The sequence below is a fragment of the Accipiter gentilis genome, chromosome 30 (assembly GCF_929443795.1).
Source record: "Accipiter gentilis chromosome 30, bAccGen1.1, whole genome shotgun sequence".
Taxonomy (NCBI): Eukaryota; Metazoa; Chordata; class Aves; order Accipitriformes; family Accipitridae; genus Astur; species Astur gentilis.
Genome location: NC_064909.1, coordinates 17,034,797 through 17,051,103, shown reverse-complemented (window position 1 = coordinate 17,051,103; position 16,307 = coordinate 17,034,797). Strand labels below are relative to the sequence as shown.

The following is a 16,307-nucleotide window of genomic DNA, read 5'->3' as shown; positions in this document are numbered from 1 at the left end:
TTTACGCAGCTGTCGGTGCATAAACGTTTTATGGCGTTAAGCATTTGTGAATATTTGGCACCTGAAACCCGCAGTTAAGGAGCACTGCGCTGCTTCTCTCTTTGCTCCCCAATCTCTCTCCTCCCAGCCGTGCCTCCTAGCCCTGTTTTTCTTCGGGTGCGCGAGCAGTGTGGAGCACCGGGAATTATTTCCCTGCTGTCCTCCGCAGGCCAAAGCTGCCTGATCTGCACTTTAAAGCTTTAATTTCGCTTTATTTCTGAGGGCTGGCGGGGCCCTCACTGCTGGGCCGCGGGTGCTGTGTGGCCGTGGGCAGGTGCAGTGGATTAAGCTGGGCAGATCCGTCCTCTGCGCTGCCCTGGCCGGTTTCCAGGCCTGTCCCCACCCGGGACGAACCCGTCGGGGGGGGGGGGGATCACGGTTAGAAATGTCTCCCGGGATGGCGGAGGCGAGCTGTCTGCGTATTTTCTTGTCGGAAACGCAGAGTCTGAACCCACAGCCGCGCCCCCAGCCAGTCACGTCTCTCTCGCACCTTCTTTTATACCTCAGCGCTGCTCGTTTTATAACTGCTCCGGAATTACCTGACTCATCCCGCCCGCCTCCGCCGAACCCCAACCCCGCCGCCCCGCTGACAGGACGGCGACAGGCCCGGGCCCGCCGGAGTGAGAGGGGTGGGGCGGGGCGAGGGGGGCGGTGCTGGCCGCCGATAGGCCGATGGGTTGGGAGGGGGCGGGGCGGTGGCTGCGAAGGGGCGGGGCGGGCGCGGGGCCGGGGCCTCGCTCGGCTCCCTCAGCTCCCGGCGGGCGCGGGAGGCCCCGGGAGCGCCCCTCCCTGCGGAGAGCAGGTAGGGCTTCGCGGGGGGGGGGGGGATGAGGCGGCAGCCGCGTCCCGTAGGGGAGCGGGCCGGGGACCGGCGACCTCCCGGTACTCTCCCGTCCTCCCTTCCTCCGCGCGGGGTGGGGGTGGGGTGGCAGCGGAGGGTCGGCCCTGGCCCCCGGCGCGCAGCACTGCGCGGCGATTCTTACCCCCCCCCCCCCCCCCCCCCCTTCACCGGGCTTTGGGGTCGCCCGACGGGCTGCGGTCGCGCGGGTGAGGGAAGGCGGGAGCACCGTGTGAGGAACGGGGAGGAGGGGGGGGTGGTGGCGGTGGTCCCGCGGCTCGGTGAGGTGGTACTGCGTGTCCCGGCCCGCCGAGGCTGGGAACGAACGCCCCCTCCCCGACTCCGGTGCCCGGGGCGGGGGGTTTCACTCACATAACCGTACCGTGAGCGGTACCGGGGCTTTCTGCTGTGGGGGAGGTGAGGCGGGAAGGTTTGAAGGAGCAGAGCCAACCCGGACAGCTCTGAAACCTGAACTCTCTTAAATTTCCAGCTTCGCAAAACAAAGTGCCGTGTTGCAAGAGGGCCCTGCACGCCGGTTGAAAAACCAGTCTTGAGTGTACCTGTATACACGTAACATGTCCGCCGCTCGTGCTGTAAATTTTGTGGAGCAAGCAGATAGCGTATGTGGCAAGAGTCGTGTTCTCTGAACTCAATTTTTCTTCTTGAGCACATATAAGTGCACGATAAGTAGTCCATTATGCGTGGTTATTGTCAAAAATAGCATCACATCCGTGACAAGTTCTGCTGTCAAAGCCCTAGCGCAACTGTATTTCATCACTTGAAGTGCTTTAGCGTTGGCAAGTTTTTTATAGCGCTCACAGGAAAACTTTGTGCTTTAACACAAATTGCAAATTACAGAATCTGGAGTAAGTGAACAAGTCGGATCCTGTATTATACAACTTTTTTTTTTTTTTTTTCTTAAAATATGCAGAGGTACCATGTGCTTCTCTGTAACGTGTGGATATCAGGAAACCTGTAGTTGCTCTTCAATCTTGTCAACATAAGTGCATGTGCATCTGATGACTCCTTCAAGTTTTCTTTTTTTTCCCCAATGATATTTCTCTTTTTCACTTTCAGATTTAAATCAGTAAAAAAATAATAAGTATGATACTCTCTGCTGTGCTAAACTACGCTTAGTGGTAGTTTGACAATGCTGTGAACAGGAAAATTTTGTCCTTTCTTTCATTGAATTTTTCTAACTGTTTCCTTCTGTCTGTTTAAACTGATCTTACTAATGTAGGGACATCATTGCTCTTCTGGAAGACCTTCTGTTCCATTTCACCGGGATTTCACACCTGCGTCTGTATATCTTGGATAATATTAATACCTCAGGCAGTTGAGTTTTTGCTTAGAGCAGAAGTCATTACAAGGACAATGCCTGTTTGTCCTTTCCCTTTCTTTGAAATAGTTTTCAATCTTTTGCTTTCCTTTTGCCTTTCCAGGTACGCGTGTGTGACGTTAACTGGTTGTGATGTTCTTATACCTGAACTAGCAGTCTCTGGAGGTAGTCATGGGTGCAGAACGTATTGTTGCCTTGACATTGCATGGTTCAGTACTGTGCTATGACATGGTAATACGTTTCTAGATCCAAATTAAAATCCTACGGTGTAAGGATGTGCACGCTTAGGTCAGGGGCTGTTGGCACTACTGTAAACATGTGAAGCCATTCTTTATGGAGTTGGGTTGGTGCATGTGTTGTAGCACCTGGGTCTTCATGTCGCCTACCCAACAACACGGGTTGTTTCTCTGCCTGCTTTGCTTGGGTAGTTTGTGTGCTGAAATTTTTTCATTCCTGTGACAGATTGTATTCTCCCCTCTGGCCCGTCAGAGTAAAAGATGCCCTGGATACTTGCAAATGCACAGATTCTGTTCTGTTTGGTCTGCTTTTCTGTGTGCAATAAGTAGTCATCTTTATTAATTTTCAAATGTCTCTGTTGATTTCTAATTCCAGTAACTTTTGTCATCGTACTTTACAAATCTCACCTCTTCCTGTTACCGTCTGCTCAGTCAGGTCTGGCTACTTCTCATTGTGTTTCTTTTGTTTCCTCAGTGTTGTACTGGCAGCGCTGTGCAAAAAGCTTATAATTCCTTTCCTGTATTTTTCTGACTTAACAGGTTTAGGTATCATCTCTTCTATACTCATGCGCATTACTTGTTCCTTTGTGCTTTTCATGAGAGTGTCTGATGTGCTACCTGTGAAACACTGTTGTGGATTCATGTGTTTCACAAAGCTTTGTTTTGTTTTGTTTTACTGTAGCCTCTGAACAAATATTTCACTGTTGCCCTACAAAAGAGATTTAATTAGTGACTTGCAGCTTAAGAGATTCTAGTCCCTCATACAAGAAAGCCATTGTTGTCATGTTTATGATGACTATAAAGCCGTTCAAACTATAAACTCTTAACTTTTCCTTACTGGATGAAAATAATAATTAAAAAATTAGTGGTATTTTTGGCCGTGTTGAATCTAAGAATGCTTAAGCCAATGCAATTTAATAATGCTGTGGGAAGAAATAGACTTGCCCTTCCCAGTGGCCTCCTTCTTGATCTTCCTTTTGTGCCAGCACATGCATTTGTACAACTGCATAAGACTGAAGAAATAAACTAGTTGGAGAAAAATGAGCATTTTTCATGTGGACCTCTTTTCTGAGTTGAGGACAGGGTGAACTGTGCATAGAGTGCAAGAAGAGGAGGTTTCTTTTATTTACTTCAAGATCAGCATCTGTAATCCACTGCTAAAATGCCTTTTATATTAGAATGCAGATTATGCGAGGTTCCCAAATAGTGTGACAAGTTTATTTGGGGAAATATTAGAATAAATCTATTCACATAGTTACTTGTGTGCAAGATACAAAAACCAGACTACTTTTTTTTTATTTTTCCTGTTTACTCATGTGTATAGATTAAATGTAATAAAACCAAACATGCTTTGAAACTCCATGAATTCTTTCTCTCAAGCAAACTGGCTAAAAAAATTCCTGAGTAAAGAGCACTGTATAGCAAGCTCCAGAATAAAAATTCAGCTTGTTTAGTAGAAGTGTTGCTTTTACCCTGAGTATTTAACCATGAAAATTCAAGATGTAGAATTTCAGGTTTTCAACTGTGAGATGTAGTCTCCAATAGTGTGATAATGCCCGTTTCTATTAAGAATGTTGGTTTTCATTATTTGTTACTGAATTTGCCTGAGTAGATGTCTTACAAGCGGTAGTCAGCTCTCTGATCTTAGCATGTGAACCGTAACTAGAACGTAACTTGGCCTGGTTGTTAGAAAACGTCACTATAACTCTGTACAGCCATTTAATCTTTCTTCTCTCTCCTAGGTTGCTCTAAGGCCTGAAAAGTTGACTGGAAGCAACACCAGAGTGGAGGTTACAACACTGTGGTTAAGTATGCTATTTTAAAACATAGAGGGGAGAAGCTGGGAAAGGAGCTGATATGGAATCATGAGTCCAGGAGTGAATCACTCAGTGATGAATTGTCTACAGCTTTGTGTGGGAAGATTAAAGTGCTGAGAATTTTAAAAGAGGAGAAGGCGGTAGCTGGTAGCATGTTCTTGCTCACAGTAAAGGAAAGGAATATGAATGCAGAGTATGAGGACAGGTACTTGATGCTTCACGTTTTCATAAAACTGTAAAATACTAATCCATTCATCATCACCATGTGGTTGCTAGTTATAGCATTATTATTTTCATTACTGCTCAGGTGGAAAACTGGGGAGAAACATCATGTTTTCCAGTAATAATGTGCAAGTTTAGTGACGAAGTCAAAACTGGAAGTTGGCAATCCTCGACACCATACTCTACTGGCTTTTACTAATTAACTTTATTAGTTTGTAAGAATGCAATGGTAGTGGTAGTTGATCTTTGCAAAAAGGAGATATTTTAGTCTCATTGCACATTATATCTTACTACAATAGAACTAATCCAGAGTATTTCTAATGAGGTTATTTATTCTTTTTTTTCCTCCCAAAGTGGCTTTCTAGAAGATGACCATAGAGGATCTCCCAGAACCTTCCATAGAAGGAGATTCCCTCATTGAAAGAGAACGGTTCTTATTCTCAAACTCTGAAACATCTGTTACTTTTTCTGTTGCTGCAGCACCAATGCCTTCAGACTGTGGTATGTATTTTTAACAGAAAATGAATTTGTGATCAACAGAGAATAAATTTGAATAATAAATTTTAAGAAAAGCTGTCAACTCTTAATTTATTCCTTCTTTTCAGAAGTAGTTTACTGCTTGTAAATGAATTCCCTATTAATTTTTTAAAGGAAATGAAAGATGAAGACCTTTGCTTTTTCTGTTTTTCTTATCGCATGCATTTTAAATTATAGTATCTTCTCCTTCTTACTGTTTCTTCTGGGTGTGTGGTCAGATGTTTGTAGGTTTTTTACATCTCGGTGTAGAACTGGATATTGTGTTAAGATGTAAAATCTCAGTAATTAAATGTAGTTAAGGATATACATCACATTTAAAACCTCTAGAGTTACACTTTCTCATGCTTTCAGTATGTAAACAATATAGGGGGATGCTTCTGTTAGAGGTGTAGGTGTTTGTGGTGGTAAGGACTGTGAAATGAGTGTTAGAAAACTATAGCAAGTATTGGTGATCAGCTTTTGAAATAATGTTGAATTGTCTTCACTTGTATAAATTATAATATTTTAAACAGGGTATGTAATATATTAACATGCCACTGTAGGTAAGGATCTGCATAGATAGCTACAATTATAAAGCCTTTGAATATTGCAGAAGATGTTAATAGTATGTATATACCTTAAAAATTACTGCATCCACCTGTTTTTCCCATGCATTGATGAGAGCAATCAACTGTATTCAGGAAAAATAAATACATGTAATGTTCTGTCTCTGACAGACTCAGCATTCTGGAGACCTATTTGATGAGTTAGCACAGGTTGGAATTTTAACAGGTCCATAAGATATATTTTAATACATGAACATCTGTCTTTACGTGGTTTAGCCCTGTTATCATAACTTGTCTGTCCTATTCTACTCTTTAAGTACTGCCATGGTTTATTCTGTTCTTCCTTCTTATCCCTTAGAAAAATTTTCCATTTTTCCTTCTTTAAACATTGTTGTGTTGTGATATTTTCTAATAACAGTACAATATTGCTACTGTCTGTCCTACTCGGTCTATGCCTACTCATTGAATAAAAAAAATTCCTTTTATAGGAGGTTGCTGTCACAACAGACAAAGATTTTTGCTCATTACATTAAGTGCATTTATTTTTCCTTAATACAGTTGAGCACAGTAATCAATGCATGGGAAAGATAGAGGTGGAGAAAGTAATGTTTTAATGTATCTAGGTGCCATTGTCATCCTTTCATGGAACTTTTTGTTTTAACAGATTTTCTGTAACATCTCTTTGGTTTGCGAACACTACAGCTGATCCCCTGTTAAGCACTTATGGTGGTTGTTATTAATACTTAATATATTCTCAGGTTTTTACCCTAGCATGCTGATTGTAACATTCTATTAGAGTTGATTTCTGATATATAATTTGGTTCAGGTTTGTAGCTAGAAATCTTCCTGGTAGAGTAAGAATCATGCATGTTGTGTAAGATCATTAATTTTGTTGGCTAGTTGTCTGTTTACTTTATAGCTTTCAGCAATAGATCAGCTGTGGTTTATATGGAAGTTAAATATTAGTAGATAAATCAGATCTGTGTCAACGCATAGGATGTAGGTGAGAAGCACACTTTGTGTAGTACTGGGAGATAAGGGGTTTGCTTTTTTTTAATATGCTAGGTGCAAATACAAATTCATGCTAAATATCAGTGAAGTTGTCCTCCTTTTTCATTCTTATTGAATCATGGCAATGCAGTGAGAGGAACTCTAGATAGCCAGGAAAGTGAGTTCCATATATGCTTTTATCTGTTAATCCAATCTAGAAGTGCGGTATGCTCTTTCTGAGGAAAGGTTATGATGATTCATCCAGAGGTAGTTTATACCATGTCATACACCCAGATGGCTGATGCTCTATTTTGCTTAACCTGTATGTCTGTTCTGAGAGCCTTGTATCTGCGATTGATGCAAGCTGACATTGTACATTTATTTGAAACCTTTTAAAAAGGCAATTCCCTGATAGCTGCAGTGGGGGTAAAAGTTCAGTGTTTTCCATGATTCAGTCACTTGCTGATGACAGTAGGTTCTGCTTCCATTCCGTCTCCTAATAGCCACTGCTATCCAGATTCTTTCATATAATTTTCCAGTTGGAGGAAATTCCACAAATTTAAAGTATAGTATGTGTATACATGCACACACAAATGCCTATAAGTAACGTGAAATATCATACTTTAATAATAAGGTGGATTTTACACCTATACTTTGGGTTGTCTGAAGCAATATGAGGCTTAAAGTCTTTAAAATAATCTTTTCTTTTGATCTTGGTTTGGTGGCTTAATTTTTAAAGGTTTTTGTTACCTGCAGCTGCCACCAGCTGGGACTGATACATTCATGAAATATCTGAAAATAACAGAGGCCATAGAATGCCTTCCTGATTTGTGCATGTGTTTATATTTTGGTATGTTTTATGTAAATTGTGATGGAACAAGAAGGAAAAGACACGTTTTGTAGCATATGGAGAAATCATGTACGCATTTGATCACTGAGAGATCAAGAGGCTTGTCTGTGCTTGGGAACAGCTTAGAATCAGCAGTCTTTGGCTAGCTTGAAGCAAGAGTAAACCCTTATTAGCATAATCGCTGCACATCTCTGTTAGTCCTTGCCTAAACTTAAAATCCGTCTTGCAGTATCATTGTATTGGTTGCTGATTCAAAGCTTTTTCCGAAGTATAAGCAAGACCTTAGTGTTAAAGGAAAACTACACCAGATCTTAAAGAAAATTTTCTAAATTAATTCAACATTCTGATTTTCCGGTGTAATTAGTGGTGAAGTGACTCTTTCTGCTATTCTTTGCCTCTAAGTTTGAAAAACTAGATGCATGTTAAAATTGTACCTAATGATTCCTTTTTTTTTTTAACAGAGTTTTCCTTCTTCGATCCCAATGACGCAGCATGCCAAGAAATACTTTTCAACCCCAAAACATCAGTTTCTGAATTGTTTGCTATCTTAAGGCAGTGGGTTCCACAGGTCCAGCAGAATATTGATATTATTGGGAATGAGGTGAGGTATAAATGAAGATCCTTGAATGCTTTCAGCGTTAAAGAAATACTCTTTTGACAACGAATAAAAACAGTTCATTCAGAAGCAGAACTACTCATAAAAGCAGATACAGTTTCTGCCTTCTAACAAGTAGTTACTGATCAGTGCCTTGTATTCCAGGTGTTGTCAGCTTTCATTGGGAAAGAGAAAGATGACAGATAAAAAGTCAGTGCATTTGAATAGATAGTAGAAATATTGTTTCTTTTCAAAGCAGTTGTTTAGAGACCCTTCACCTTGGTGTTACAGTTTCCTACATAGCAGTGATCATAAACTCCAATATATGAAATTACAGTGAAGCCTGACCTTAAGGGCAATGTTTCCAAGGCACAAAATGAGATAGGAATTTAAATCTCTTTGCAACGTGCAATAGGCTGCTCTCAGAAGACGCCTTGTTTCTATTAATTCCATCCCACTTTCTTATTTTTCTTCTTCCGCATTACAGGCTTTTCTAAACAGGTGGAGAACTATAGTAAACATTCTTCCTACCATGGTATAACTGAGGGCTTTTTTTGCGGGGGAGGAGGGGAATTGTTGAGAGATCAAAGAGCAAGTGGAGAGACTTCATAAATGATGTCATTTTCCTATTCTTCAGTTAAGCAGTTAACTTTTCAACATGTGAAATGTATGTTAGAAGTAATAATATAAAGACGCTTTAAAATCTGTAAACAATGAAGGTTAATGGTATTCATATAATACTATTTATTACATTTGTGCATGTTGTTCAGTTCTGCAGTTACAGTCTATTCTGGCAGGCTTCTTTGTTATTAGCCATTTAAATGAATCCAGGAGTCAATATATCTGAAGTAACTTACTAGATAATACTGATGTCACAGATATGCCAGAGCTAAAATCTGCTTCTTTTCCACTTCTCCCTCAGATCATTAAAAGGGGTTGCAATGTGAATGACAGAGATGGACTGACTGATATGACTCTCTTGCATTACACTTGCAAATCAGGGGCTCATGGTATTGGTGAGTAAAAAAACACCATTATAGATATAAAAACCTAATTCACAAACGCTAATCCCACTGACTATTACAGAATTTTTCCTTGCAGTAGATTTTTTTTTTTCTTTTAATGCTTGGTTTTGGCTCTTCTAGTGGTCATCAGAAAGGAAGATACAGAACTGTAGCGCAGTTATGGTTGTGGCAATTGGGAGTAAGTTGAGTTAGTGGTATAGGTATTGCAAATAATATTACCAGCTTAACCACACATTTTTAACGTAGCAAAGGCTGTTTCAAACTGACATACAAACTGCGAACGAAGCTATCAATGGTTTTCTAACATTGGTGAAACTAGAACATTAGGTGACTGGCTGTTCTTTTTTTTCTTTTTTTCCTTTCACCTTGATCATGTCAGAAGAAAACAATAATCTTTGTTCGCATTATTATGATCATAAGTACTGGAAATAAAAGCATATTTAACTCTGCTTGAACACCCATATTAGCTTTTCTATGTTATGCTACTTTTTTGTTGACCCTAACCCAGCTCTCTTCTGAGTTTGAACTAAGTTTCTGAGTGAGGTCTGGCATAGGGTAGCTTTTCTGGTGTTGGCAGATCTTTTAACATAAACTTCAGCATTGTGGTGTGTAATTTTTTTTTTCTTCTATCAGATACTAAAATCCCTGGTTTTGATGGGTGACACGTTATTTACATTAGAGATAAACAGGTAGTGTTATTATATACTGTAGTAGAGATTTGAGCCCTTTATGATAAAAGGCAAAGATTTCTGCATCCTAATCCTAAAAAGAAAGGCGTAGTAATTCTGCTGTGAGCTTTAAGGGTTTAACGTACATTCTGTGTAACACATAAGCATGTGCATGCTTTTTGAGGTCACATAAATCTCTAATGCATATTTCACAAAATTTGCCTTGCAGGTGATGTTGAAACAGCTGTAAAATTTGCGACGCAGCTTATTGATTTGGGTGCTGATAGCAGTTTACGCAGCCGCTGGACAAATATGAATGCCTTGCATTATGCTGCCTACTTTGATGTTCCAGAACTTATTAGTGTTATTTTGAAAAATGCAAAGCCAAAAGGTAGGTATTGTTACTTTTGTTTCATGCAGTTTTCCATATTTTGTTACTCTGTTGACCCTAAGCTGGTGTGTAGTGGTCTTTAAGTGTGGGGTTTATTTATCTATTATACATAAATAATTTCTAATTTTTTATTCTTTTAGTCAGCCTCATTGGCTCATTTTTTCTCTTAACTTTTTTTTTTTTTTTTTTTTTTTTTTTTTTGGTGGTTTAAGCACTGATTCCATTGCTGGCTTTTAAATTTGAGCTTTGTACAAGATTAGGTAGAGAAGTATCTAATAGAATGGAAAGTAAAGAGGTTAATTCCAAGTTGTTGAGGACTAAGAGAATCTATGCAGAAAACAGAAGATGTAACTATTCTGGTAAATTCTTAGGGTTTTTAAGATTCCTTAAACACTGACAAGTATGTCTGAAATGCTGGGAGAAGGGTAAAGGAGAAGTGGGGATTTGGCAACGGCATGTGGCAAACTAGTGACTGAAGCAACTTTGACATGCTCATTTTTCCCACTTCTCAGCTATCTAGAAGGTCATGTGTAAGGAACAGTTTGACTTTAGTGTTTGGCATGAATAGATAATACCTTTTGGAATGATAATATGAAGGACTGGTAATTGGAGAGCCCTATTTATACTAATGGAAATGGAAATATAGAAATGGTTCTGAACCAGAACATTTGTTCCTAATTTGGTCAGGATATCAAAACCTGTAAGCAATTTTAATACTGAAATTGTACAAATATTAATTTGTTCTATTGAATAATCTTCTGATTGTGCCATTTTGCAAAATGATTTTTAGCTCTTTTTTTAGCTAGTTCTAGCTAAAGACTCTGTCTCAAAATTCTAAAAAGCTGGCAGGTTTTTGGAGTACGCAATGCTTGCTTAGCAGATCTTGACTCATCCTGGATGTAATTGTTAAACAGGGCTGTTACTGGTATGACATGTTTAAGAGGTAACAAGTATAGGTTGTAACAAAAGACAAAATAAGACTGCACAGTAGTTAAGTCCACATCACATTTCAATAGACCAGTCTCCATAATTTGCATCAGCAGATTAGGTCTTCTTTCGGACCTTGTTTGCATTTGGTGTTCTCATTTCCTCCTGTGCAGTGCCTACAGAAGGGGTGGGAATTTGCTCAGATTTCCAAGGAAACCACTCTGGTTAAATGCCTTGGCAGTTGGCAGCTCTTGGATAAGCAGATGATTTTTTTATCTCAGAAAATGTATAAAATTATTTGCCCTGTGAAATGAAAACAACGTATGGTCTGGATTAACAGAAAGAATAATCTTAGTTTCATACTTCATCAGGCAGCATGCAGAGAAGGGAGGATGTACGTAGAAGGCAAATATGCCTTGGATGGATCCATACTGAACTGGAGGAAAAATGGCTGTTAATGTATAAATAACTTTTCAAGACAGTGGTATACTGACTCTGAGACACCCATTGTGAAACAGCCAGTACCACTGATGTTTTCCTTTTGATTTACTGCTAAACTATTTTCTTTATGGCACTCTACAGTTAAATTCTTAATATAGATTTACTCCTCAATTGTTACAACAGAGAGCTAGTTTGATCTTAGATTTTTAGAGGTTTTATATAAAAATTGTGAAAGGCTTAAGAATTAGAAATGTTGTGTGGTGCCACTAGACAATGACTGTAATCTGCATGGTTTGCAAATGACAGACCATGGCTGCATATTGATTTCTCCTAGGTAGTTTGGGGGTAGTTACTGGGTAACGTTTGATATATATGTTTCTTTTTGTCACCTGTACTATGCCAAATTAGACCTAGAACAAAGCTGTAAGAAAACAGCGTTTAAATACTCCAAGCATGAAGCTTGCAAGTCTGAGGAAGTCACACTAGTCTAATTAAACGAAACAAAACTCTACATGTCAGTTGCGTGTACTTCTATTTTTAAAAGTAACTGTTGCTGACTCAGTAGCTGATGTTACTGATCAGTATTTCTGCAAATTCTCCTGTGTGTGCAGAAAATACTTACTTGATAGCCTTACTAAACATGGAAGTTTCAATGGTTGTATACAACTACACGGCTTCTATTCAGTTTTAAACTGGTAATGGTCTTTTGACATTTGATAAGTTAAAGTTACATCTGCATACATAGCTGCCGTTATGATTGTGTCATGTGAATGCAGTCTTTTTTCATGCATGTGCCAATTAAATTTAAAATAGCTAAGTTTGTATTCATATTAGTGCAATTGTAAAACTCTTAAAATTTGATCCCAAATTTGTTACCTTTGATCTTTATTGCTATGTATAAAGTTGACGTATCTATACAAAGACATATATATTTATATATTTTCTATATATGTTGATGTTTTATTTGCCCCTGACATACTAGTTTAGTATAACTATATAAGGATGTTGATACAGTTGGGATATACTTTGTTTATCACATTGTGAGAGGGGCTAGTGGTTTTTGGGGCAGAGACTGATACTGGAAAATATTGGGAGACTGTACAACCCTGAGGTAGAAGGTTTTATGTTCCTCACCAGTATTTCAAATTGGAACATTATTGCTAAAACTTGTTGGCTTTTGGTTTTTTTATTAAATCAGCTGGTATTTTTAATTAAGTCATATACATAATTGACTCAAACTGACATCTCTCTTGTATAGTTTAGGAGAGGGGCCAAAGATTAAATAGACGTTAGAACTCCAATCTTCTAGAATAGTAATAACTTCATAGCAGATTGAAAGATGTATTTGGAACAACTGACAGAAATATGTATTACGCTAAATCTCTTCTAGTCAAATGCAGTGCTCTATTTTCCAAACTATCAGTGCGAGACCCTTCAGAGTGCAATTCTTTGAAACCAAAGAAATTATAAAAATCACTAGCTCTTTGTTCTTGACCATTAGTAATTGAATCAATGTAAAGCAGAGGTATAATCAGTGTTCCCTTGCCCCCCTACCTGCTTACAAAGGAAAACTTGTTGAAGATGCATCTCCTTTTAACATTTGACATCTAGAAGCAATAAATATAAATATTTCTGAAACATTAGTTTACATGTGAACCTCAAGTTACTAACTTGTTAATCTTAGCACAGTTGATTGGGCATCCTGAATAGCAACAATTTTGCAGTTAAGTCATCAGTATTATAAAATGAATGAAAGTAAATGCTCATCTTCCAGACTGGTGCATGGTATGAGTAAACAGATGCAGATAAGGTTGATGTTCTATGTAGAATTACTTCTCATATGCTTTTAGTACATAAATAATAGTGTTACTATATAAAAGTTAACATAATCTGTAAAAATGAATGTCCTCTCAAAGACTGTGTAGGGTGAAATGTTCACGTAACAGACTTGCATACCTCACATGTGATGTTTAATTGCAGATGTGGATGCCACCTGTAGTGATTTTGATTTTGGAACAGCTTTGCATATTGCTGCATTTAACCTATGTACAGGAGCTGTCAAGTGTTTACTGGAACATGGAGCAAATCCTGCCTTTAGGGTAAGGAGTTAGGTTGTAGATTCACCAAAAGGTGAAAAAAGTACCTAGAAAATTTGAACAGGCTATCCAGGATTTTGGTTAGCTAAAAATGTGTTGTATGGAGTGATAGTGCCTCATAAAAATTATTTATAACTCATAGTGGATGATTTTGTATGCTTTGTCATACTTGTGTGTTGAAGTTCGTGTTTTTGTGTCACAGTCTAGTTCATTAGTTCAAATAGCTTTCAAGATGTTCTTCTATTTATTGTTTGAACTTTCATTTGTTAATACTCCTTTGTGTCTTGCAACAGTTGTCATGGCAGTGGTGGATCTTTCCAGGAATACAGGAGTGCAATCTGTGACCTCCAGAAATGCAGTGTATCGCTTAGCAGTAAACTTAGCATAAGTAGCTGAAAATGAAGAAACATTAACTGCCCTGCTTATTAACCAAACAAAAGGCCTGAGTTATAGTGTAAAGTGCTGCTATATGCATGTAGCCACAAATCTTGGGTTTTGATTGTTTTTGGTTGGGTTTTTTTTTTGTGTGGTTTTTTTTTTGTTCATTTTTTTGTATGTTTTTTGGCGGGGTGGGCTTTTTGTTGTTTTTGGTTTTTTTTTTAGCATAGGCAGTATCTCAGTTCTCCATTTTCAAATTCAGGGATTTTTTTTTTTTTATAATGAGAAATTATAATTGTCTTAAGGGTACTCAGAAGTCACTATTTTATGTATCACTGATGGTGTGAAATCTTCTGGAACATCATTGTTCATACAGTTCTTCACAATATTCAATCTAGATCTCTTTAAAAATGCTCTTTTTCTTCTTTGTCTCATTATTTAGTGTGCATGTACATGTTTCAGATTCTATGGCAGCTGTACATTTAAGAGTCTGTTGACACAGGGAATACTGCTTTGTAGTTGCACAAGCATTCTGAGCTGGCAAAAGGTAGCTCTGCCCTTGAGAAAAGCAATCCTCTGCCACTGTGCCCACTTCTGCCTTCTTGCCTCTGTTCTGCCCCCTGCCTTGTGTTGACACAAAGTTTTCCAGGGCACCTGATGGGCTGAATTGCAGGGCTGATGTGACCGAAAGAATCGCTAATGTGATGACTAAAAACTCAAACTCCCCACTTAACTTTAATGTAGCTATATCCTGTTCTTAAGGTACTGTGACTTGAATGGGGCTGACCTTTTACTTATGGAATGACTGTAGATTTTTAAGGAATGCTAAGTGTTTAATTCTTCCATCCCACAATAAAGTTCTGACCAGAGACTTTGTAGATTTTGCCTCTGTGAGGACAGCAGAGTGCAAATGTGGAGTAAGGATTATAGTTTTCTAGGGCGGAGACAGGAAGATTTATAGGGAGCTGTTGTGGTTTAACCCCAGCCAGCAACTAAGCACCATGCAGCCGCTCGCTCACTCCCCCCCATCCAGTGGGATGGGGGAGAAAATTGGGGAAAAAAAAAAAAATAAAACTCCTGGGCTGAGATAAGAAAGGTTTAATAGAACAGAAAAGAAGAAACTAATAATGATAACACTAATAAAATGACAGCAGCAATAATGAAAGGATTGGAATGTACAAATGATGCACAGGGCAATAGCTCACCACCCGCCGACTGACACCCCGCCAGTCCCCGAGCGGCGATTACCTGCCCCCCCCTTCCTGGTTCCTATGCTAGATGGGACGTCCCATGGTATGGAATACACCGTTGGCCAGTTTGGGTCAGGTGCCCTGGTTGTGTCCTGTGCCAACTTCTTGTGCCCCTCTAGCTTTCTCGCTGGCTGGGCATGAGAAGCTGAAAAATCCTTGACTATAGTCTAAACAATACTGAGCAACAACTGAAAACATCAGTGTTATCAACATTCTTTGCATACTGAACTCAAAACATAGCACTGTACCAGCTACTAGGAAGGCAGTTAACTCTATCCCAGCTGAAACCAGGACAGGAGCTCAGGGAAGGTTGAGCTTTTAGTCTGGTTTTTAAGGAAAAAAAGCAAATACAGTCTCGCTCTGCATCATTCCTGCTGAGCTTCCAGTAATTTCTTAGTCCAGGGGCTCAGCTGAGACGAATCTGGAAGTCTGAGATAATTATGTTTCCACAAACTTCGTGAAAATTGGCAGATAGGTGAAGATCCATACTAATGTCTTTGCTGAAGAAAGCATAGGTAGAACTTGCCATTGTAGCAGCCTGACAGCCCAACAGTGTCCTTGCTGTCTGGTCACCTGGACTTGAGTTAAGGTTAACTCCAGGTGAGCTGGTACTCCAACAGCTCTGGCCTAGAGCGAGTATCACATGGGACACACAGTGTATCACAGTCACTGCTTTCTGGGAATGGGATGTGTTTGGAAAGGACTCCGTCCTTAATTCATCTCTGATGGAATAGTTTGTATCTAAATAAAGCTGAACAGATTTATTCAAGTATTTATGTGAGACATCAACTTTGTGTATTCTATACATGCAACATATATTAATTAAATTCTATCTTAAATTCGGAATAAGCCTTACCAAGGAGGAAACTATATATTGGGTAATGATAAATTCTTTGGGAGGTGTTCGCTTTACAGTATTGGTGTTACAGACCAGAATTCTTGCTTACTTTCCTAAATCTGTGTTCAGATACACAGATATATACAGGTGTTTTTTTCATGTGTTCTGAGTATTAATGATGTTCGTAGGATTAAAAATTTTGGTAACTTAGCACTTCTGAAAATAAGACACTGTAAATGCTAGTTTATATACCTAAGGATGTTTTGGCAGCCTTATTTGAAAATT

At 39.2% G+C, this 16,307-nt stretch overlaps 1 protein-coding gene across 4 annotated transcripts in view; it reads left to right on the top strand.

The window, feature by feature from the left end:
- Positions 1–742: 742 nt before the first annotated feature.
- Positions 743–16,307, top strand: part of CLIP4 (CAP-Gly domain containing linker protein family member 4) — a 33,461-nt gene continuing 17,896 nt past the window's right edge. Inside the window, exons 1-9 of one of the 4 annotated variants that reach the window (XM_049833896.1) lie at positions 743–841; positions 1,368–1,497; positions 2,829–2,888; positions 4,195–4,256; positions 4,846–4,992; positions 7,875–8,014; positions 8,931–9,024; positions 9,931–10,092; positions 13,441–13,559. In XM_049833896.1, coding sequence (XP_049689853.1) covers positions 4,860–4,992; positions 7,875–8,014; positions 8,931–9,024; positions 9,931–10,092; positions 13,441–13,559 — 648 coding nt within the window. In that variant the 5' untranslated portion in view covers positions 743–841; positions 1,368–1,497; positions 2,829–2,888; positions 4,195–4,256; positions 4,846–4,859. Of the gene's footprint in view, positions 842–1,367; positions 1,498–2,319; positions 2,382–2,828; positions 2,889–4,194; positions 4,257–4,845; positions 4,993–7,874; positions 8,015–8,930; positions 9,025–9,930; positions 10,093–13,440; positions 13,560–16,307 lie in introns of all 4 variants that reach the window. The other 3 variants (XM_049833900.1, XM_049833895.1, XM_049833897.1) reach the window with 3 other exon arrangements.